At 42.5% G+C, this 21,416-nt stretch overlaps 4 protein-coding genes across 15 annotated transcripts; 3 read left to right on the forward strand and 1 right to left on the reverse strand.

The window, feature by feature from the left end:
• Positions 1-6,505, forward strand: sapcd1 (suppressor APC domain containing 1). Of its 9 annotated transcripts, none has more exons than XM_061762062.1 (6): positions 1-196; positions 2,185-2,325; positions 3,205-3,375; positions 3,956-4,093; positions 4,384-4,472; positions 5,705-6,442. In XM_061762062.1, the coding sequence occupies exons 2-6, from the start codon at positions 2,227-2,229 to the stop codon at positions 6,003-6,005; spliced, it is 798 nt and encodes a 265-aa protein (XP_061618046.1). In that variant the 5' UTR covers positions 1-196; positions 2,185-2,226; the 3' UTR covers positions 6,006-6,442. The 9 variants fall into 9 exon arrangements, with proteins under 9 accessions (XP_061618046.1, XP_061618045.1, XP_061618041.1 ...); XM_061762061.1 differs by lacking the exon at positions 1-196 and adding an exon at positions 569-2,007; XM_061762057.1 differs by lacking the exon at positions 1-196 and having other exon boundaries at positions 2,014-2,321; positions 5,705-5,848; positions 5,915-6,472.
• A 148-nt stretch (positions 6,506-6,653) lies between these two features.
• Positions 6,654-8,125, reverse strand: LOC133471924 (achaete-scute homolog 4). The gene is made up of 2 exons (XM_061762067.1): positions 7,963-8,125; positions 6,654-7,894 (listed from the first exon to the last, which is right to left on the reverse strand). The coding sequence occupies exon 2, from the start codon at positions 7,886-7,888 to the stop codon at positions 7,412-7,414; it is 477 nt and encodes a 158-aa protein (XP_061618051.1). The 5' UTR covers positions 7,889-7,894; positions 7,963-8,125; the 3' UTR covers positions 6,654-7,411.
• Positions 8,126-8,415: 290 nt separating this feature from the next.
• Positions 8,416-14,921, forward strand: prdm4 (PR domain containing 4). 3 transcript variants are annotated; one of them, XM_061762868.1, is made up of 11 exons: positions 8,416-8,745; positions 8,885-9,000; positions 9,074-9,262; positions 10,294-11,022; positions 11,115-11,264; positions 11,339-11,457; positions 12,105-12,190; positions 12,378-12,505; positions 13,178-13,681; positions 13,907-14,075; positions 14,241-14,921. In XM_061762868.1, exons 2-11 carry the CDS (start codon positions 8,886-8,888, stop codon positions 14,587-14,589), a joined length of 2,538 nt encoding a protein of 845 aa, XP_061618852.1. In that variant the 5' UTR covers positions 8,416-8,745; position 8,885; the 3' UTR covers positions 14,590-14,921. The 3 variants fall into 3 exon arrangements, with proteins under 3 accessions (XP_061618852.1, XP_061618854.1, XP_061618853.1); XM_061762870.1 differs by lacking the exons at positions 8,416-8,745; positions 8,885-9,000; positions 9,074-9,262 and adding an exon at positions 9,647-9,752; XM_061762869.1 differs by lacking the exons at positions 8,416-8,745; positions 8,885-9,000; positions 9,074-9,262 and adding an exon at positions 9,809-10,202.
• Positions 14,922-15,625: 704 nt separating this feature from the next.
• tmem209 (transmembrane protein 209) lies at positions 15,626-20,811 on the forward strand. Of its 2 annotated transcripts, XM_061762874.1 has the most exons (15): positions 15,626-15,781; positions 16,037-16,192; positions 16,300-16,358; positions 16,434-16,565; positions 16,646-16,869; positions 16,948-17,152; positions 17,449-17,624; positions 17,700-17,771; positions 17,842-17,938; positions 18,734-18,859; positions 18,949-19,046; positions 19,133-19,247; positions 19,340-19,437; positions 20,084-20,157; positions 20,290-20,811. In XM_061762874.1, the coding sequence occupies exons 2-15, from the start codon at positions 16,053-16,055 to the stop codon at positions 20,342-20,344; spliced, it is 1,671 nt and encodes a 556-aa protein (XP_061618858.1). In that variant the 5' UTR covers positions 15,626-15,781; positions 16,037-16,052; the 3' UTR covers positions 20,345-20,811. The 2 variants fall into 2 exon arrangements, with proteins under 2 accessions (XP_061618858.1, XP_061618857.1); XM_061762873.1 differs by having other exon boundaries at positions 16,646-17,152.
• The last annotated feature ends 605 nt before the right edge of the window (positions 20,812-21,416 follow it).

Consider the following 21,416-nt stretch of genomic DNA (forward strand, 5'->3'; position numbering starts at 1 on the left):
TATGTAAGATATTCAACCTGTTATGTGCTTGGTTGTATTCAGGAGTTTGTTTACTGTGGACGACATATTTGAACCAGATTCCTCCGAGCTGAAATGTGGATCATTGCGTTCTGAGTGAGGGCGCGCCCCGGCTCCTTCCCGCCCTTTGGACGCCGCGGTACCGAGGAAACGCCGGTAGCTGCCGTGGTTTTGGAAAGTATGAGCGTGGTGTGAGAGTGTGAATGTGTGTAACATTGTGTACGTGGGTGTGAGACAGGAAGTAATCAGGGATCCGTTCTTAGCCACAAAGCTGCACTAGTTAGCCAAGAGAGTCTGTAAAAGGATGTAAAGGGTTACTCAAGTGTGTATTTATCAAAACCAGTTTTTAAAATAAAAATAAAAATAGCTTGAATGGGCAAATTCCCATCGTGTGACAAGGTGGTGAGCTTCCCCTCTTAGTGGGGCCCACGGTGGAAACTCATCATAATCACAAAGTGAAGTAAGAGGCCACTGAAAGGGGAATTCATACCCTTCCCTAAAAAAAAAAAAAAAAAAAAAAAAAAAACTTCACATTTTAACCCGCGCACCATAAAAAAAAAAAAGAGCGATTTGCCCTATATACTCATACGACATAACATTAGGTACAGCTGTAATATTTATTGAGACCCCAACAAGAGTGTTATCTCGATATTTACCTTCACAAAGAAAATAATGAGATGTATTGTACCGGCACGTTTAATTCAAACATTCTGAGTGTTTTTTTTCCCACCTAATGTACGAGAATCTTGATGCAGTATATAGTTACATTGATAGTGTAAAGGAATATTCGGGCCACGCTGCAAATAATAAAAAAAATAATTACAATCTGAGATTAAAGTCGAGTTGTGATTTTTCATTTGAAAATTGTCCTTTTCTGTACCACTTAAATTGCAAAACTAGATGACTTCTTATCAAAAATATTACTTCCCCCCCCCAAATATACAAATTTAACAATAAAATAGAGCCTGCTTCGATTGACCTCCGTGACAAGCACAGGAGTGACAGCCCATCTCCAGCAGTTATTCCTGGGAATCGTGCAAGGCTCTTGTTCTTTGTCTTTGATCCTCGACACTTTTTGATTGCGCTTTATTGCAGCTCCCCCATGCACGTTATACACGTTTTAGTAGTGGTTCCCCTTCCTAAGCAGCAAATTCAATCATAGCTCTCTGCTTCTGACGGGCATCCGACAATCATGTAATTTCCAAATTGGCTGAAAAGGAAAAGGACAAGCTTAAACAAAATTTTTTTTTTTTTTTAATAAACCGTCAAAAAGTATTTAAATTGCAAAGAGTCAACATTTCAGAAAAAAATTAAACTACTAGTAAATTAGATTAAATTAGGCTCATTACTTTTTGACTGCTCCTTTTGACTATTTTGCCTCACAAGGAAAAATCCTCAAATTTTGTGATGAAATAATGACAGGGTATTTCGGGTATTTTCCATAGCTGTCAAATGTAAACCAAACAAATTAAATTTGACCGGAATAGTATGTAAGTATGAAGAATAAAAGTCTCTTGACTTGACCCTTATTGCTGTAGCACCACCTTAATAAACCCCAAGCTTCTTTTGCGAGTTTGTCATCCTAAAATGTCTGCTATGAAAATACTCCAACCAGGCTTTAGGACCACAGCGTCCTCTGCTGGTAAAGATTAGGAATCACTGCACAGGGAGAAAGAAAAACCTAACATTTCCACTGATGACCTCCAGTTTCCTGCCTGTCTTAAATACACATGGCAAAAAATAACACACTCTCCTGTGTTAGAGTCCACTTGGCACATGTCACACACCCCTAATCAATCGCTCATCCCTAATGTGTGTCACATTCCTGGGAACAAGTTGGGACAACTTGCTGCACCTGAAACCAGTAAAACTGCCATAACAAGTCATGAAAATTTCAAAATACTGCTATAAATTGTCTATTTTTTCATCCTTGTGAAACATCGATGATCCTCGTCAGCTTGTTAACGTGAACATGTGATAGCAGTTACTGTAAGTCAAATTAGCAAATGATGGCAGAGACGTGTGGAATTTTTCATTGCCTCGCCCCAGGAGCACCATGCTGTCTGTGCCTGCTGCTGGTTCTTCTCCTTTTTTTCTGCTGTTGTTTCCACCCATCCCTTTCATCTCTCTCACACACACTTCCTTTTTTACTTCTCTGTGAGCTAGGAGCTTGTTGCAGCCGATGTCTCTCTCTCTCTCTCTTTCTCCATGGCCTGTCCTCCCGCCGCCTCCTGCTCCTACACCGTGGTCCTCATCCCGCTCAGGAGCAGCCTCTGCAGCCTGGACGCCCTTCGCTTCTACTTGTGGGTGAGCAACGTATCCATGTGTGTTGAACAATTACTCTTGTTTATCTTTAAAATTATAGCTACAAGGTGGCTCAACAACAAAAAGTTTTTTTTTTTTGTTGTTTTTTTTTACGACTTCCAAGATTGTCAATATTTTTTTCCCATTCTAATGAGATTAATGTGAGTAAATATCATTACCTGCAATGAATTACTTAAAAAAGAAAGAGGCAAAAGGCAAAATATTCAGCACAGTTCTCTACCACAATAATAAACATACTGGTCAGTTTTAAACAAAACTGAATTTAAAAAAAAAAATGAAAGTCCATGTGCTGTACTTCACAGTATGGAAATGTCAAACTCCTCACTGACAGTACAAGCAAGTGCAGGCTTGCAAGAAAGCCGTTAAGAGCTGACACAATATACCTAAGTGGGTGTGGTCTGCATTCAATAATAGTGAATGACTTTGAGCCACACCTGTTTGTTTTTCTATTTTTATGTGTCTCATTCTGGCTCTGTTTATTTAATGTGTTGGATAGATGACGTTTTAAATGCAGCGTACAGTACTGACTTCCATTTTTGAACACGACAACATGACATCAATCAGTGTATTTTAGGCGTATTTTTCCCATCTTGGCTGGCGCTGCGTTTCGCCGTTGGAGGTAGCGACCGTCACAGTGACACAGCCGTCAGCTTCCTGTTAAAGGCTCAGAATAACAACTGAGTGGAAACATATTGTCACCTAGCTACAAATATTGTCCATGCAGTCAAATCAAATACTCCTGAATATGGACATATACATTGTAATACACACAGTTGTAGCATGATTCTATTGTTCCATTTTTAAAGCCTTTTTCAAGTGCTTCGAATCCAACTCATAGGACCTCTGCTCTGCCTGTTTCAGATTAAGCATCTCAAGGATCTAGAAAAGGAAAAAGACATTCTGTGCTGTGGTTTGGAGACTCTGGAGCAGGCCCGACTCTGGTACTGCCAACGGCTGCAAAAGTCCAGAGCCCAGCAAGATGACACTGACACCAAAGGTTGGATCAACTCCTCCCAACAAGTTGTTACAAAGGTACAAATACGAATAGTGAAAATCCGCGAGTGACAGAAGCATGCCCAAAAAGGTTTCTAATGGCTTATAGATGCCACAATGTGGCAGGAAAAGCACTTTTTTTCTTTTCTTTTTTTTTTTTTTTTTTTATTAGACAAGGCTATAGCTTGACTAAATGAAGCTCCTCCACTCAGTTGAATGTAAGTGGCTGCCACCAAGATGTGTCCAGAACTCAGGTGGCGCCAAAGCATTTTTTGATGTTAGACATGGCTTTGCCCTGAGCACAAAAACAGCAAATAGGTGAGTTTTCAGTGAAAAACGTAAGAAAAAAAATCCGCAAATTTACAAATGCCGAATTGCAAATCTGCTTGAATTCACTATAGTTGTGGGAGTAAGTCACATATGTGCAAGTCATAAACTGTAAGTTATCCTGGCAAAAGTCAGATCAACCAAGTTGAATCTTTCAGAGGTTTTTCGCCCAGCAAGTCATAAGTCCTAAAATTGGACAACTTATTGGAAGTCAAGTCACGTGGCTCGAGTCCCTTACCTGTGATATAGCTGTCATTGGGTACTGCCTTGACCAAGCTTCCTTTCCCCACAGGCCCATTCTTGCTGGCTGAGGTCTCGCATACAGCGGGTGAATGCATCTTTGGCTTCTGTCATGGCTGAGCCCAGTGGCACCAGCACTGATGCTGTAGTACACAGCGCCCTCCGGTGGTATCACACGCGACTCACACAGGTCAGCTACTGTACATTGACAGTGCTAACATTTTCAAAATACTGTATCTACACCTGCAGGACTCTTGACAGTGTAACTGCTCAGTGAGCAAATCGGGTCATCCCACTATGTTTAAGCTTTCTTCCAAAATAGATTCAATTCATTTTTCCCACCATCATTCCACACGATATCCCATGTGAATAACGATGTGAAACCATGTTGATAGAAATCTGTGCAAATGTATTCAAATTCTCAGATATCTCACGTGCGTATGCAGTGTTAACATTGGTTATTGTCTCCCTTTTTCAAAGGAAGTGAGTCACAAGAATCGACAGATCTCCATGTTAGAGATGGAAAAGGACGCTCTTCTCGAGCGACTTTATGAAGTTGAAACTGTCAGGTGCACGTCTCCTCATTTGTAAATATGTATTTAAGTCAATAAATGTAACAGTATTGTGTATAATTTGTTGTGACAGATTGTGACCAGGTGTAAGGAAATTGGTGTGACTACTGTATTAATAATGGTAATGCAACAGCTTCTTTTATTGCATAGTTTTTAAACTAACATCAGCTCTCGTTATTCTCAAAAATTCTTTTTTTTTTTTTTTTCACCCTTCAAATTTCATTTGGTTCTCACAATGTACAGGTTGAAAAAAAAAAATCACCAAAATGAAATGTCATATACTGTACTCTCAATACTACATTTTCCCCCTTATATTGCTAATAGTACAGTCTTTCTATAGCCAGCAGAGCGTATCTCCACTCGGTAAAATCAAAAGTGTGTCATTTTTTTGCAGTAAGCCAAGGGTGTCCAAAGTCCGGCCTGGGGCCATTTGCGGGACGCTGCAGTTTTTGGGGTTTTTTTTAAGTTGAAAATTAAACATGGCCTGCATCAAAAGGTTATGACAAAAAAAGTAAAAATGTGAAAAGATCACACTCTGTTTTTAAATAAAAAGTGTCTGGCTATGTGTATGTATTATATATATATATAATATGGCCAGAATAGAACCCAGAGGGTTAATCATTAAGAGTATGAAGTATCAGCTCCGTCACTCCATGTTCTTCCGTTTCTGTCCCCTGCATGTGGGCTCTCTGCCTCGACACGCCGACCCGTCCTGGTGGTCCCGTACTGATCTTAGTTCTGCTGATAAACCTTATCTAGGCCACTCATCACGCGAGTTTACGGGAATTTATGGCCCCTCCCCCCTCATTTTTTTGTTTTTTTTTTTGCACTCAACCACAGAATACCCAAATATACTCTTCTTGAATTGATTCTAAAAGCAATGTCACTGTGCTATGTTTTCCTTAGCATTCAGTTTTGACCAAAATGTTCTCACGTGTGAATAGTGACAGTTGAAGGAGCGGACGTAAAAAAAAAAAAAAAACTTATGCTGGTATACCGACTTCAGTGAGTTTATGAATAACTACAGTGTGTGACTATTTTGCTGCATTACATTGTATGTGGTGGGGGGGCTAAAATATATAGTGATATAAATGTCTCACCTCTTCGTCATGCCCTAGTAAGCACATCTGCACACTTCCTGCAAGGAATCCGATTAAAATCAGCCTGTTAAAACATCCATTATGCAGGAAGCTTTCATTTAAGTAGCTTCATGCGCTCTACCTTCACAGTGTAACTGAACCATCAAGCCCAGGGTACCAGCACTTGACGATTTACCGGGTCGAATTCACATGCCAAAGAACTTTGTTTTGGATATGTCACGCCTTTGAGGCTGTCATTCGCGCTATGGTTCAGCTACACAGCACCCGATACGGGTATGTCCAAATCCTGTACTTACAATGTACATATGTTTTATTTTCCTTCCAATTTTGTGGTTTTAGTGGCTTCCGTGCAGGTCTGCGGCGGTGGGAAGAAGAAAACATCCTGCCGTGGTTGTGCTCTATGTTACACACTTCAAACAAACTGTCGTGATTCAAGAGTCACACACATGCAAAATATTGCCTTTGTAATTAGACGTTGTTCACATTTGCAGCTCAATGTGGAGGTATTGAAGTCACGACACTTTTATCATCACATACACTAATACAGTAGCGCTGCAGAACATGACATGACTGTTGTATCTTGCAAATTCTGTGCAATAATGTTGTGCTCTATATTGAACCCTTTATGGATTATTTTTTGCTATTCTCTTTCAAATGCTTGGAACGTACAACGAAGGGACACTTCATTCGGTACACCCGCTCGCCCAATTTCATCGATTCCAAATGCGATCATGCTCAATTTGGATCGAAATCGATTAATTTAACAATCGTCATTGTGGTTGTAGTTTACAGTGGTGTCAAACTACACTGCTGAGATATTTCTTTTATATATATATATTTACCCATTAATAATGCGCTAAGATAAATAAATACTAATACACATTTCATTTTTTTTTGCGCCACAATAGTAAGCGTGTTGTTAGTGTGTCAATAAAAGCAAAACTGAGTATGACGTACCTTTGTACAGACAATAATTTTTCACTCTGCAACTCTTATGGATCTCATGAGTTTTGCAGGAGTATCTAATATTATGACTAATGGGTATGGATTACATTATCGCTTAAAGCAAATACATGACCTTAAACTTTAAGGCTTAAAAGAAAAATGTTCATTGTTATTGAGCATATACAAGGGCGGGCCAAAAGTAGGTATCGTATACACTTAAAAATGTTTTTTTTTTTTTTTTTGCTGGCATATTTTCCTTCTTGACTTCCTTTATTCCCTCATTCATTCTATCATTTCTCAAAGTTGCTATTTATCTTTGCCTTGCTCCTTCCTACGCCGAAATCTACTTTTCTCCCTTCATTCCTTTCCTTCCCGGCATCTTTTCCTTTCCTGTCCTCCTTCATTTCTTTCTTCCTTCTTTCCTCTCTTCTGTCGCACCTGCTTATATGCGTGCATCTTTACCTCTGTCACTTAAACCTACTTTTCTACCTTCTTTCCCTCAGTTTTTTTTCTTTTTATGAATGGATCCTTCCATCCTTAGTTTTTTCACTTGAACCAACTTTTCTTCCTTCCATCCCTCCCTCAGACACACTTAATTTTCCATCCTCACATCCTTCCACCTCAGACTGGCTTTTTCTTCCTTCCTTCCTACATCCTTCCTTCTTTTTCTTCCTTTCTTGTTTGTATCCTGCCCTCAGCCCAGCTTTTTATTTTGCATCCTTCTTTTGCTGAAAAGTACTTGTATGTCTTCCTTCCTTCATCAGTGAAGGTCAGATCAGTGCCTGTCCAAAATGGCTTTAATGTATAGTGTACAGCCTTTTTTTTTTTTTTTTTAAGCCCAATATAGGCGGGGAAAGCGGTATTTAATGTCCTCAGTGGCATTTGCAAAAACTAGTATCCAATGTCCTCACGGCATTTCGGCCGTTTGTGGCCAGCTTCCAGTGACATCCCGGGTGCGTTCACGTCCAAAAGGCCTTGCAGATGTTTGATATAGTCGATGGCGGCCCGCAGTGTCTCCACTTTACTGAGCCTCTTGTCGTCCAACTCCCTCGGCAGGCGCTCCCGGAGGCGCGCGTAACCCTCGTTGACGCACCGGACCCGGTGGCGCTCCCTCTCGTTCCTCTTGCGGATAAACGCAGGCTCCAGCGAGTATTCACACACGCTCACCGAGCCGGGACACGGGTAATAGCGCAGTCCTCCGTCTGGGAACTTGGGGCTGGGGTAGACGCAGTCGAGGCAAGCCGGCTCCAGGTGGAAGGAGGGCAGGCCGAAGTGGTGGTGCGACCCGGTGATGTCAACGGAGAAGCAATGGAGCGCCAGCGGGGGGATATAAGGAATATGCTCCACTATCTCATGACGAGAAGACATTTCCCCCTGAAAATACATGTCCATTAACAATTGCAAACATGCATCATTAAGTGCTTAAAATCAATGCAACTTACACTACTTGTGACACTTTCAGCTCATCCCAAGTTGTTTTAAAAATAACAACGGTATAAAACAGTGCAAAAGTCTCTTCTCAACGAGGACTTGAGTCTGTGTGACAACTTGTTGCAGTATTTTGGAGCTTTTTGATGTCGCACTGTGGGGTGGGTGTGATCCAGGGAGGCGATCTGCAACCGAGATAACGTTTTCTTACGTCTCTGAGGCAAATATCACCATGACTACACTACTGGAATGGAATTCTTTAAGAAAATCAACATTTTGTTTGTTTTGAACAAACTAGAAGTAGTATGGCGTGCTTTACAAACGCTGGAATGCGTGGAAATAAATAATTTACAAAAATGTAAGCTTGGAACAAATATGCGTCCTCCGCTGCATTGCGCATGCGCAAGTGTATCCCGTCTAGGTTTAACTGCGCATGCGCCATAACAGTGTTGCTAGTTTTTTTGTTGTTGTTTTTTTTTTTTTTTTTTTTACGACGCCTTCTCAAGCTGTTGGTGTTTTGAATGCTGGGGGCTCACATTTGGTCGTGATTCGTGACTTTTGTCTACTCCTTCTTTGAACCGTAACACTTGACAATGTTCATAGTTATAGGTCATAGTTTTGGGGAGATGATATCCATCGAGGGCTAGGCTAATGCTTATTGAGCAGTAGCTGGTTTTATGGTTAGTAAAGTAGTAATAATGGCGCTGGAAATGGTCTTTTCCTCCCCCCAACCTTACAGGTTCAAATATGTAAGCGTACCCTTGTCTGGTTTACCGATGGAAAGCTGTTGATTTCAGGTAAGCTAATATTGCTAGCACTGAGTATTTTGATGCAGCATTGCCACGAGTTGGGCTTTTACTATGATATATAAATGCATAACAAGCTAGACAAAGCCATTTGATTGCGTCACTTGTCTCATAAGTGACACTGTTCTAGCATGAATGACATGAACCTGAGTCCAGTGGGCATGGACCAGCTGAGTGTGCCTTCAGTGAGTGCAAGCCACTTGGGTCTGGCCACCTCACCCCCACATAACACCATCCCCACCCCAGGTAGGAAAACACTTCAAACCCCGCATTGTAATGTCAGAATTTCTTTTTAATTACGCTGTCTCCTGTTTTTCAGGCATACCAGTGGCAATCCCCAGCCTGGCTCCTTCTTTAGGCGCCCTTCCGTCAGCGCTGTCCCTCATGCTGCCCATGGGCCCTCTGGGGGATAGAGGAGTCATGTGCGGCCTCCCGGATAGGAACTATTCCCTGCCACCTCCTCCTTACCCACACTTGGAGAGCAGCTACTTCCGACATATATTACCAGGTAGGCCATTCGAGACATTTAAAGGAGACAGACCTAGACGTCGCTTTACAGTTTAACAGATTAATTAGCTGACATGCGGGATTTAGATATTGATATTTTTCATTTATCCCTTGATTCAACACTGTCCCCGTCCGTCCCCATAACTGTCTTGTGCCATGCACGAACTGACAACCATGACGTGATGTCTTCCATACTTGATTGTGTAGTTTTGCCAACTCTGCGTATCCGGTTTTGTTGCAATAAACCACAATGCACATTGTGCCTTTTTATGAGGATTACCCATTTTCTTAGGGATTTATTTAGCAGAACTCAGTTCCTCCACAGGTACAGTGTTCTTCAGCTATTCCCAAATATTTCTATACAAACATTCATTCATTCATCTTCCGTTCCGCTTATCCTCCAAAGTGTCGCTGAGGTGCTGGAGCCTATCCCAGCTATCTTCGGGCGAGAGGCGGGGTACACCCTGAACTGGTCGCCAGCCAATCACAGGGTACATATAAACAAACAACCATTTGCACTCACATTCATACCTTCAGGCAATTTAGAGTCTTCAATGAACCTACCCTGCATGTTTTTGGGATGTGGGAGGAAACTGGAGTACCCGGAGAAAACCCACGCAGGCATGGGGAGAACATGCAAACTCCACACAGGCAAGACCAGATTTGAACCCCAGTCCTCAGAACTGTAAGGCAGATGTGCTAAACAGTCGGCCATTGTGCCTATACAAACATTAAAATGTCAATTTTCACAGAGTATTATGTTCTCTGACAGTATAAGCACCTTTTTTTCCCGAGTGATAGTGACTCACAGTTTCGAACTAACTACTGTAACACGTACTCTTTTTTCACCATACAACTACAGATGCGTACTCTGTTGAAGTGCGAGGTGCTTAAACTTGGATGACTTGTCCGTGTTGGCATTTCTCTTCCTCGTAATCGATGTGAGAAGCCTGTTGAAAAATATACTTGACGAATACGTTTGTCGCTGGCAGTAAACTAATTCACAATTGCTTCACATTTTTGTTGCTTTAGGTATTTTGTCCTATTTGGCTGATCGTCCACCACCTCAGTACATCCATCCAAGCAGCCTCAACATGGACGGTACCCTCTCTGTGGCCAGCAACAACTCCTCGGGTCTTGACCCTTACAGTGGAGCGGGCGGCCCACTGGAGCAGGGCCTGGTGCCCATGGACTCAAGACAAGTCAGTGGCCAGGAAGATCTCCACCAGACTGGCACCCATGACCTGGACTCGACAGGGTTAGCAATGGAGTCCCGTGACAGCAACTCCATGTCCCCGGACAGGATGGGAGAGGAGTTGGCCTCCATGGACGGAGTCGGCGTGGTACCGGTCTCTGACGGTGGGAGCCAGCCCCTGACAGGGGTGGACTCCTCAGGCGGGGTGATGCCCCTCTCTGTGCTCGAACTCCCCATGGTGATGGAGCCGGATCACATGGGGGGCCGCGTGGGCAATGCGGGCGGAGGAGGAGCAGGAGGACTCGGGGACCAGCTCCACCCAAACGGCGAGCTGAATTCGGGTGTTGTGAGCGTGGTGCTCACCAGCTCCTTGGCTGGCCAGGCCCAGCTGGGGTCCGTGTCGCTTCACGGCCACTCTGGGATTGGGCTAGACTCTGTGAATGTCTCCCCCATCACCACAGAGGTATCGCTGGGTCCGGAAAACAACCTGGTGCTGGTCAACTCCAGCCTGCAACTGGAGGATTCAAGCCCCAACAAGGAGAGCATGGTCACTGGTTACACTATTTGTAAGTATCTTTGGAATTGATTTAATCAAAAATTATCATCATAAGTAAATAATAATTTAAATATTCAGCTTTTTTTAATAATCATCACTCAGGGTGCACTCTGTGTGAGCGCTCGTATACCTCAGACTGCCCAGAGCACGGGCCGGTCGCTTTCATCCCGGACGCGCCCATCCAAAGCCGGGCTCGCCTCTCCATCCCACGTCCTCTTTGCCTACGCATCTCCGCGGCTGACGAGCCGCTCGGTAAGACAACTGAATATACGCGCAAAAGCATGATGACTATATATATAGTATCTCCTATTTACTGTTTACGTCAGGCGTTTTTGCACGGGACATCATCCCTGCAAGGACATGCTTTGGACCGATGGTTGGCCAGCATTGTAGCAATGTGGATCTCTCTGATTGGCCAGAAAAGGGCACGCCTCAGATTTGGAAGGTGAGTTACCTCCACTTTAGCACTTAAACCATACATACTGTTCAAATCAAATTTGACCCCGTTATGATATTTGACAGCAATACAAATGCCCTCAATGCCAATCCCTTATCCGGAAATTTGATGACTTTCCAAGTGACCCAAAATACACAAAAATGAAAATGTTTCAAAATTTCATTCTTTTGTACAGATGCTGCAAAATTTCTTTACAGTTGGTCAAGTTTGACCTGTGTTTACTAAAATGGATTCTAGATTTACCAGTGTGTGTTGAATCAAGGAAAATGGCGGAAATGGTGAAGATCTTGAAACTGTACATTCCTTTAATGTGTGTATATTTTTGGGACAGTCGTAACAGAGTTCAAGAGGGACCTTTTAAACATTCCCGAGACCATATTTGCACAGGTTCCCGCAGAAAAATGCATCTATTGGTCTTTGAAGGGTCACGAGGGAATCTTGAAATCATAAAAGAATAGAGTAGCATTAGAATGATCATACATCCTGAACCTAAGGAGCAGAAGTCATACAGAGGTCAGAGTCTGCCTTGCCAAAGTGAGCCTGGGTCACCATTGAACCAAAACATACAATGTGTGCATGGGAAATGAACAGTATGTTAGGAAGAACACTTGATTAAGCGCATTGTGTTGTGACAGATGTACCACAACAACGTGCTGGAGTTTTACACCGTGACGGCAGATGAGAACGAATGCAACTGGATGATGTTTGTGCACAAGGCAAGGTATGAAGGTGCAGTCTGGACTCAGAATTTGAGCTTGAACATTTCTATTTAGACGAAGGAGGGCTATAAAATTACCCCCCCCCAAATAATACGTTTTTAAAACCTTTTTATGTATTTTATTCCCCCCATAATATTAGGTTTTTTTTTTAAATTTTGCTCTCTGATTTGAATCACTTTGTGCTTGTAGGAGCCGCGAAGAGCAGAACTTGGTAGCGTACTCTGCCAATGGGAAGCTCTTCTTCTGCACCACCATGGAGGTCCACCCCGACGAGGAACTGCGCTTCTACTACAGCCGAGACTACTGCAGACTCATGGGTCAGATCTCGTCTCTGACGAGGGGGTGGGGGGGGGGGGCTTTTTTTCTATAGCTTTCTTTTTTCTTTATTTCTCTTTTTCTTTATATTCATTTTTTTCTCTTTCTCTTTTTCCTTTTTTAATTGCATGCTGACTTCGTGCCTACCTACCTCCTTAGTTACCAACCTACCTAATTACTTTAGGGCTGTAACTAACAATTATTTTAATTGAGTAATCTGTCAATTTTTATTGACTAATCGATAAATCGGATTAAATTTTTTTTTATTTCCATCCCTTTATTCAAAAACATGACATTATTTCAAATAGTGCAGAGAATGCACAATCATAAATTATGATTCAGTTACGGGTTTGGTCAGTAACGTCAGAAAATGGGCAAAAATGTTGATCATTGTTCTTCAAAGTAAACACAGAGCTAATCAGGCTGCTTTGAGGGAAGACTACGGAAATTGGAGAATATTTACTGACAGGCTTAAATTCCGAGGATTTGGACAATTTAAAGTTAAACAAGGTCTAAACGATTAATCGAGTATCAAAATAGTTGATTAATTGTTGCATCACCAATTTATTTACCCACCAATCTACAGACTTCCTTGACGTATTGACTTACTTTACTCACTGTGCTGCTGAGAATATCGTACATGATCTATGCTGATCCCGCCATCATGTATCCAGGTGTTCCTCCTTTACCTGAGGCTCAGCTCTGCCAGTGTGGCAAAGACTGCCCTTCTTTTTCGGACCTCAAGTCTCACATGAACAACCACGGCCACAACCAGCCTCCTCACAGCCACAGCCCACCACAGCAGGACCACCCGCTTCAGCAAGAGCAGCAGCCGCGGGAGCAGCAACCGCCTCCGCAAGCGGAGGAGAAGCTCACCAACGGGATGTCCAGCTCTTCGTCCTCGCCGTGGCCCCAAGCGGCAGGACAGACGAACGGGGACAACCTTAACGGCAATCAGAATTCAAGTACCGGTACCTCCAGAATGAACTCGAAAGGTCAGGGGCACCCGCGAGAGAAGAAATTCAAGTGCAGCATGTGCTCGCGGGCATTCATCACGTCCACCAAGCTCAATGTGCACTTTATGGGGCATGTTGGCATGAAACCACACAAGTGTGAATACTGCAGCAAGGCCTTTAGTGATCCCAGCAACCTCAGGATGCACCTCAAAATACACACGGGTATGTACATATTCATTCATTAGATTGGATGTTTTTATAAAGGTTCTGAAGTTCTAGCTTCGAATCTCTGCTCCGGCCTTCCCGTGTCGAGTTTGCATGTTCTCACTGTGCTGTGCTGCATTTGAAAATGAATTGCACTTACTGAACTATATAATATGAAATACATTTTTTAGGCTTTTATGAAAGATTTATTCCGGTGCTATTCTTTTCTTTGGCCAATAACAGGTCAGAAGAACTACCGGTGTACCGTTTGCGAGAAGTCGTTCACGCAGAAGTCCCACGTGGCTTCTCACATGCTCATCCACACTGGCGCCGAGAAACTCAAGTGCGACCTGTGTGAGCGGACCTTCATCCGAAAGCATGACCTGAATCAGCACATGTTCTCTCACACACAGTACGTCCCTTCTTTTCCGCTTCATAACCACTGTTATGCGTTGTATTTGTTACTAGGGCCCGACCGATGTGGATTTTTTGGGAGGTCGATGTCAACATATACTATCAGCCAATTAAATCAGCCAGCTGCTTAATCCCTATTCGTTTCATTTTCTTTACTTTACAGCGAACGCCGAATTCAGTGCCCGAAGTGCAACAAGCACTTCCTGAAGACCAACCACCTGAAGAAGCATATGAACTCCCACGAGGGGCGTCGGGACTTTGTGTGCGAGAAGTGCCACAAGGCCTTCCTCACTAAGTACCACCTCACACGTCACCTCAAGATATGCAAGGGGCCCAAGGCGGAGCACTCATCCCGGAAGGAGCGACACATGGGCGAGGAGGAGGAGGACGAAGAGGAGGAGGACGAAGCCGAGGACAGCGGGGGAAGAGGAGGAGACAGACTCATGGACTCTGGCAGGAGTGAAGACGTTGGAGGATATAACTCTGAAAAGTCACTGTCACCCCCTCATTGACTGCAATGTATCTCTAGTCGTGTTAATTTATTTACTGCCATACATTACACTGTCTACTTGTCATTTTTCAAGCATTTCTTAACCAAATTTTCTTATTTTACATTCATATTGAATATCAAAAAACATCAGCGCTGCTCAGACTCTGTCATTACTTTTGAATTGTCTATTTTTGGTTTAGGTGCATTCCTTATCTGCCTTTGGTTCATTTCAGTGTGAGTGAGTGACATTTATGCATAGCTGCTCATATTTCCTTCTAATTATGTTTAACTTTAAATGGTCATTATTTATTATAAGGTGATTTGGTGCAATTAAAATTATGGGTGATATTTGAAGTGGAACACTGGGCATTATGTGATGTACTTCATCATATTTCAGATTTGTTTCAAGCGGTTATTATTATTGTCTTTTTTTGTTACGTCATAATGCTCTCGTATTTTAGAAAGGAGAGCTGCAGTTGCCTATGTACTTTTCCACTTATTGAAAGGGGCCGCATTTATTAAAGAGTGGGTAGAACAGGTTCCAACTTCGTTCATGGGACGGAATTTAGAATCTGTAACTACAAAAAAAAAATTTATTTATCAAATGTGCGGACACCTGTTGCAATCACACAAGTGATGGGCACCTGCTCTAAACTGCAACGCTCGGCATGTGTAGCCTCATCTGCATTGAGAAATGCAAGCTTAATAAGGGTTTTGATAGCTGTTTTACAAAATTATTTTAAAATTAAAACATCATGTCATAGATGAACATTTTCAAGGTACATTTTAATACAATAAGTCTACAACTCGTGCATTCTAGTATTGTACACTTTTTTTTTTTAAATAACAGAACATGTCAAAACATGCTCTGGAAAGAAAACAAATGACTCTTGAAAAAGGCAAAAATAAGATTTGATTTAATAGGAATGCTGAAAAAATATAGTCAATGTTTTTAAATTGTATAGGTTTCTAAAGGCAACAGAGGTGGTTATTTTTTTAATGAAATTATTATTATTTTTTTTTATAATATCATTGTCGTAGTTCAGTCTCACTCCACACCAGTAGGTAGAAGTAAACGTTATTTACCAGAAGTGCAGTAACCAAGACAACCCGGTAGTAAATCTGTTTCCGGGTCGGAATTTAAAAAAAAAAAGAGACAACATGTAATGCCCGGCTTTCGTCAGCGTGCTATGAATGCTTTAATACGCTATAAGGTATTTTACAAACTTTTTTGTCGTTAACAGTTGTAATGTAACGTTATTGAAATGATAGCTTACCATAAGCGTTTCTATGTGAGCAAATTCTTTGTTGTATGTGTCACCTTGCTAATTTTAGCTAAGTTAGCAGCTCAGCTAAAACTAGTACACGAGCCCTCCTATTATATCTCGCGCTATGTTATGATTATTATTTTATTTTATTTTACAATTGTAGTGTTATTGTCCTCTCTCTCTCTCTCGCCTTCTTTTCAGCCTTAACTTTGTAAAGATGTTTACCCCACCGAAGGACGGGGTGGCCAGCATGATTGACAAGGCGCTGAGGATGAGGAGGGAGGAACAAGCTCGTCAGGTGGTCCTCGCCTGGGCTGTTCTCAACGTATCCCTGGCTGGCATGATTTACACTGAAATGTAAGTTGATTTCTCCACATGATACATTTCACTATTTAGTGCTCCACTGTGTGTGAGATAACTAGTGATTGACTATACAGCAAGTACTAATATAACTTCTAATTTAGGTCTGGAAAATTGTTAAGCCGATACTTCAGCATCAACTACTGGCCGATTTGGTACATTGGTGAGTCTCTTATACGATCAATTATGACGTATACTGATACAATATCCTTAATGTGTTCTTCTATTTTAATCACAGAACTCGCGCTGGCTTCGCTTTTTAGCATCAATGCTCTTTTCGATTTCTGGAAATATTTTAAATACACTATGGCTCCGTCCACCATCGCAGTATCCCCTCAACAGCATCTGCTTCTGGGTCTGAGAAACACAAGTGAGTCTTCAATAAGCTTGCCGCTTCTTAAAGAATACTGGCTCAGACTGTATCTGTTGACTTGTCTGTTTCTCCTGCAGGTATTCAGGCTTCTCCTCCCCAGAAGCCGGAAAAAAAGGAGACCCGCGCTCCGGCGGAGTCGTCCCCCTTGCAGGGCCAGAGCGTTCTGAGTTTTAGCCCGTCTCGTTCTGCCACCACCAGCCCCAAGTTCTCCCCAAGCTGTGTGGCAGGCTACAGCCCATCTCTTAGTAATACAACCACTCCAAATAGTGCCCCTTATTCTCCTTCGGTAGCCTTTGGGAAGGTACGTTCCTCACAGGGCATAAAATTAACTGGCTTTACTACACATTTTTCACCATTTTCTCTCGTTTTACCTTTTCAGGTGTTGAGCTACAGTCCGTCCCCTGGCTCCCCGTCATACCCGAGCAGCGTCGGGACGCCGGAAAGCTCCGTGTTGAGGGCTCGATACCGTACGTCGCCGTCCGTGTTTAACTCGCCCGGAAGCGAGGAGGATTACATGGAGGATCTGAAAAGCCTCGAGCGGTTCCTGCGCACGGAGGAGGAAAAAAGTCACCGCAGTCAGCTTGGTACAATGATTTATACAGTCATCACGCAACACATTAGGAATATTGGACTTTCGGGTGAAATTTCCGGAGGGTTTTAGGAAGGTCAAATTATGTTTGCCGGTAAAGGTTACATAAGCGTCTGCGAGAGGTGAAACTATATAAAAAAATAATTATATGGTCTCTCTATTGCAGACTTTGACCTATAACAGCTTGGGCTGAAACGTATTTCCTGCTATAAATGAAGGTTTAATGTAAATATTATTTTTGTGTGTGTTCCGGGCCCTAATATTGTCTAATTATTAATTTCTCCTCACTAGGGAGCCCAGAATCTGTCTCCCCGAATCACAGTCCGACATTTTGGAACTACAACCGCTCTGTAGGGGACTACGCTCAGAGTCTGAGGAAGTTCCTGTACCAGCCCGCCTGCCGCTCTCAGGCGCCGTCTGCCCACAAGGATGAGACGGACCCGGGCTCCAAACAGGCTGCGGAAGAGGTTAGTGAAATCGTCAATCTGACGTGAATGACTTGTATGTCGGAGTGGCATGAAATATGATTTTATTTCATGTAGGTGTGGGCGAGGATCACGACCAGTCGCCCTGTTGTGGACCGCATCGATGGCTGGACAGCAAAGCTGCGAAATGTTAGTGTGTGACTCGCCAGAGCAAATCAATGAAGTCAATTTTAACGAGATGCTGTGTGTGTTTTCACAGTGGATCAGTGACACCATCTTGGTCCCTCTGGTCAAGGAAATGGACTCGGTCAACACCCAGCTCAGGAGAATGGGCTTTCCTGAGCTCCAGATAGGAGGTAAACATGCCGGAATAATCCTGTGAAATATTACATAGAAATCATTATGCCCTTTCTTGTTGCTTCACCTAATGCAGTGGGAGCCAAACATTTGTGCTCAGGGGCCATGTTAGATTTTTAAAACGAACAGATGTCGTTCATAGATGAGGTTCAAAAAAGCTTAAGACATGTATTTAGTATTTATTTGAATACTAAAATAATTCATCCTCATTTTAAAATTGTATTTAGGATTTCAAACAAAGTTCAATATATTTTTCATTTTACTATTGTAACATGTTATTTGAAATATCGTATATATTTTTGTAATTTAAAAAACATTGAACTTATTGAAGGGGAAAAACATGCTATTTCTATGCAAGATTAATTCTAAAAAAAATTTTGAATTGACAGGTATTTGTTAATTTGATTAAGATTTATTTATCATAAATTTACCAATGTAATGAGATAATTGAATCAATGCAGAATCAATACAGAATGCAACCAATAACAGTTCATGTGCAGTTGTTTACATCACTACCGCATTGCAAAATTGATCAAGGTGGTCACTAAAAAAAATACCTCATTCACGCTCAAACAAAAGTGACAGCACGACTCTCGCACAGGGCGCCATTCAAGCGATGACCGCCACTGGATAACCAATTTTAGGGGAAATAGGTCAAATTAATGCAACAAATATTACAGTCGTATCGATAATGTTAATGGTATGTGGTCTGGATTAAAGAACAAAGCCGCTGACTTGATGAGATCCACTACAAGAGCTCAGTCGACCAGTTTTTCCCTCTTTGTTTCCACCAGAGGCCAGCATTAGCAGCCTTAAACAGGCCGCAGTGATGAAAGCCTCATCCATCCCTAGTATGAACTCCATGGTCCAGTACCTGGACATCACTCCCAATCAGGAGTATTTGGTGGATCGCATAAAAGGTTTGTTTACAGGTTTGCGTGTGTGTGTGTGTGTGTGGAAAATGAGCCCCGATATGAAGTCCCCATTTCTTGTGTTTTGGAATTGGCAGAGCTGGCACACAGTGGCTGCATGAGCTCCTTTCGGTGGAACCGTGGAGGTGATCTGAAGAACCGGAAGTGGGACACGGACCTCCCCACAGATTGTGCTGTGAGTACAGACACACGCACACACACACACGCCTCTTCATGGTCAGCCACGTCTTTGTCACCTTACCCTGGTTGTCTCCACTCTAGATCCTCATGCACATAGTTTGCACCTACCTGGACTCCAGACTGCCTCCTCACCCCAAATACCCAGATGGGAAGACCTTCACTTCGCAACACTTCAGCCACATCCCAGACAAACCTGGTGAGCGCACACACACACACACACACACACACACACACATCCATTCATCACAAAACTTGTCTTTACAGTGTTTCTCTTTTGTCTTCATACAGATGTGACCAAGGAGAACCTCTTCTGCATCCACCAAAGTAGCACCACCCCACCTCACTACCAGCTCATCTATCAGGGACACATCTCCAGTCTGCCCAAGGTGAAACAACACCACACCAACAGCATCCAATTTTCTGAACTTAATCTTCTTCACTGTTGTAACTTTTTTCATGACTCTTTCCTCCCTTTGTCAGCTTTGCCAATTTTTCGTGGACAGAGAGGTCCGCAGCGTCGAAATGATTTTAACGCCCTTGGCTGGCGTCACAATAGCCTTTCTTTTGCTTCTGTAGCCTACATATTGTAGGTGTAGCGTGCTCGACTCGAAATGCTTTGCCAAGTCGACTGTGCACACACATCATTCATGTTTGTATCTGATTTCAAACTTCAATTCAATATGCATTATTGACTGAGTCTCTCAGCCCTCGCTTTCACAGGAAACATGGTTAGAAGGAAGACATTTGGCAGAGTTAGTGAAATATTGGTAGGGGCTGCTGTCAGCCACAGCTCACGCCCACACACTCGCCGACGTGAGACGCCATGCACACCAGGCCTCGCCTCTCATAGGCACATACAGTTTCTAACACTCAGGCATGTGTGCGTGTGTGGGGGAGGGGGGGGGACTATTTAAAAAAAAAAATACCTATATGGTCTTTATCACAGATTGATCACCTATAGCAGGTAGGTCTGGATTGGATCCCGTGGGTTCACTGGACAGCTACACAAACTCCCCTTGCTTTCTTTTGCAGGGCAGGAACAACTTGTTCCATACAATCCTCATGTTCCTCTACATCATTAAGACCAAGGAGTCAGGAATGCTGGGGTGAGTGTCTTTTTGTTTTGGTTTTGTCTCCTGACTATACATTTCTGAAAAATCTTGACTCTTGAACAAAAATAAACACCAAGGTACAAATGACATATTTCATTGAAGAAATTGTGTGTCATCCTTATCCAGGCGAGTAAACCTCGGCCTCTCCGGTGTGAACATTCTGTGGATTTTTGAAGACTGAGTTGCCAAAGTTCACAGTCGACGACTTCAAAGTGGACCCCCCCCCCCCCCCCCCCCATTTACCCCCCCAACCCCTCCCTCCATCGAGAGTGCTCATCTTTTTCAGGACTTCTATTTCAGCAGCACTTCACTCCAAAAGTATGTTTACCAGACATCATTGTAATCACACAGAGAACATGTCAGACAATAGTTTTTGTTCATTTTGAGAACGTGCTCCATCGACCTCAACTTAGTTCATAGTGTTTAAGGGCTCAATCCCCATTCGGTTGAATGTAAAACATAGTATGCGTGGGCTTTTCTGGGTGTCAATGCTATGCGTTTGACATCTTACAGGAAAAAACAAATCAACAGTTGCTATGTTTTGTCTTTTCTTAGGCCCCAATGCCCTTTTGTTTGTTTGTTGATTCTTTTCTTTTTTTTCTTCTTTTTTATGAAGCTTGCGCAAATAAAAAACACTTGGAGGTCTGAGTTAACTGAATATCATAGCTCTCTTTTCAAATGAACTTTGGATGTGATTACAATTGTGTGGCTTTTTTTTTTTTTTTTTTTTAAAGCTGCAGGAATTAATCCTGAAATTTTCCACCTGGGACTTGACATGAATGAATAAAACAAGGTAAACGCTTGTTCATTTTCATTCAACGGTGCTTGTTTTTTTCCGTTTTTTTTTAACCACTTGATGTCACTGTTCACATGCTTTAGTTGTTTTTTTTTTTTTGACCTTGTTCTCGTTTGATGCAGTGCACACGCACAGCGTGAGCTTTATGTGATTCATTGTGGCGCCTCAAATGAATCCAAACGACCTGGTTAAGAACAGCAGCACAAATGTAAATACTGGGCCTGGCAGTAAAGCACAGGTAACACACTGATGACAAATGCATAATATTGTGTTTTTCTGAAAAGGCATGAGAAAATTATTAATGATTATCATTGTTGACTTTGAAACTGCCCAAAACCGTAACGATGTGGCGAAAATTGCTTTGTAGTGCCATGCTGTGCCTTTCATAGTGAACAACATTTCCCACATTGCATCTCGCGTTTTGACATCTTTTTTTGTGGGTTATGATAATTGCCCC

Source organism: Phyllopteryx taeniolatus, chromosome 22, assembly GCF_024500385.1.
Source record: "Phyllopteryx taeniolatus isolate TA_2022b chromosome 22, UOR_Ptae_1.2, whole genome shotgun sequence".
NCBI classification, from domain to species: domain Eukaryota; kingdom Metazoa; phylum Chordata; class Actinopteri; order Syngnathiformes; family Syngnathidae; genus Phyllopteryx; species Phyllopteryx taeniolatus.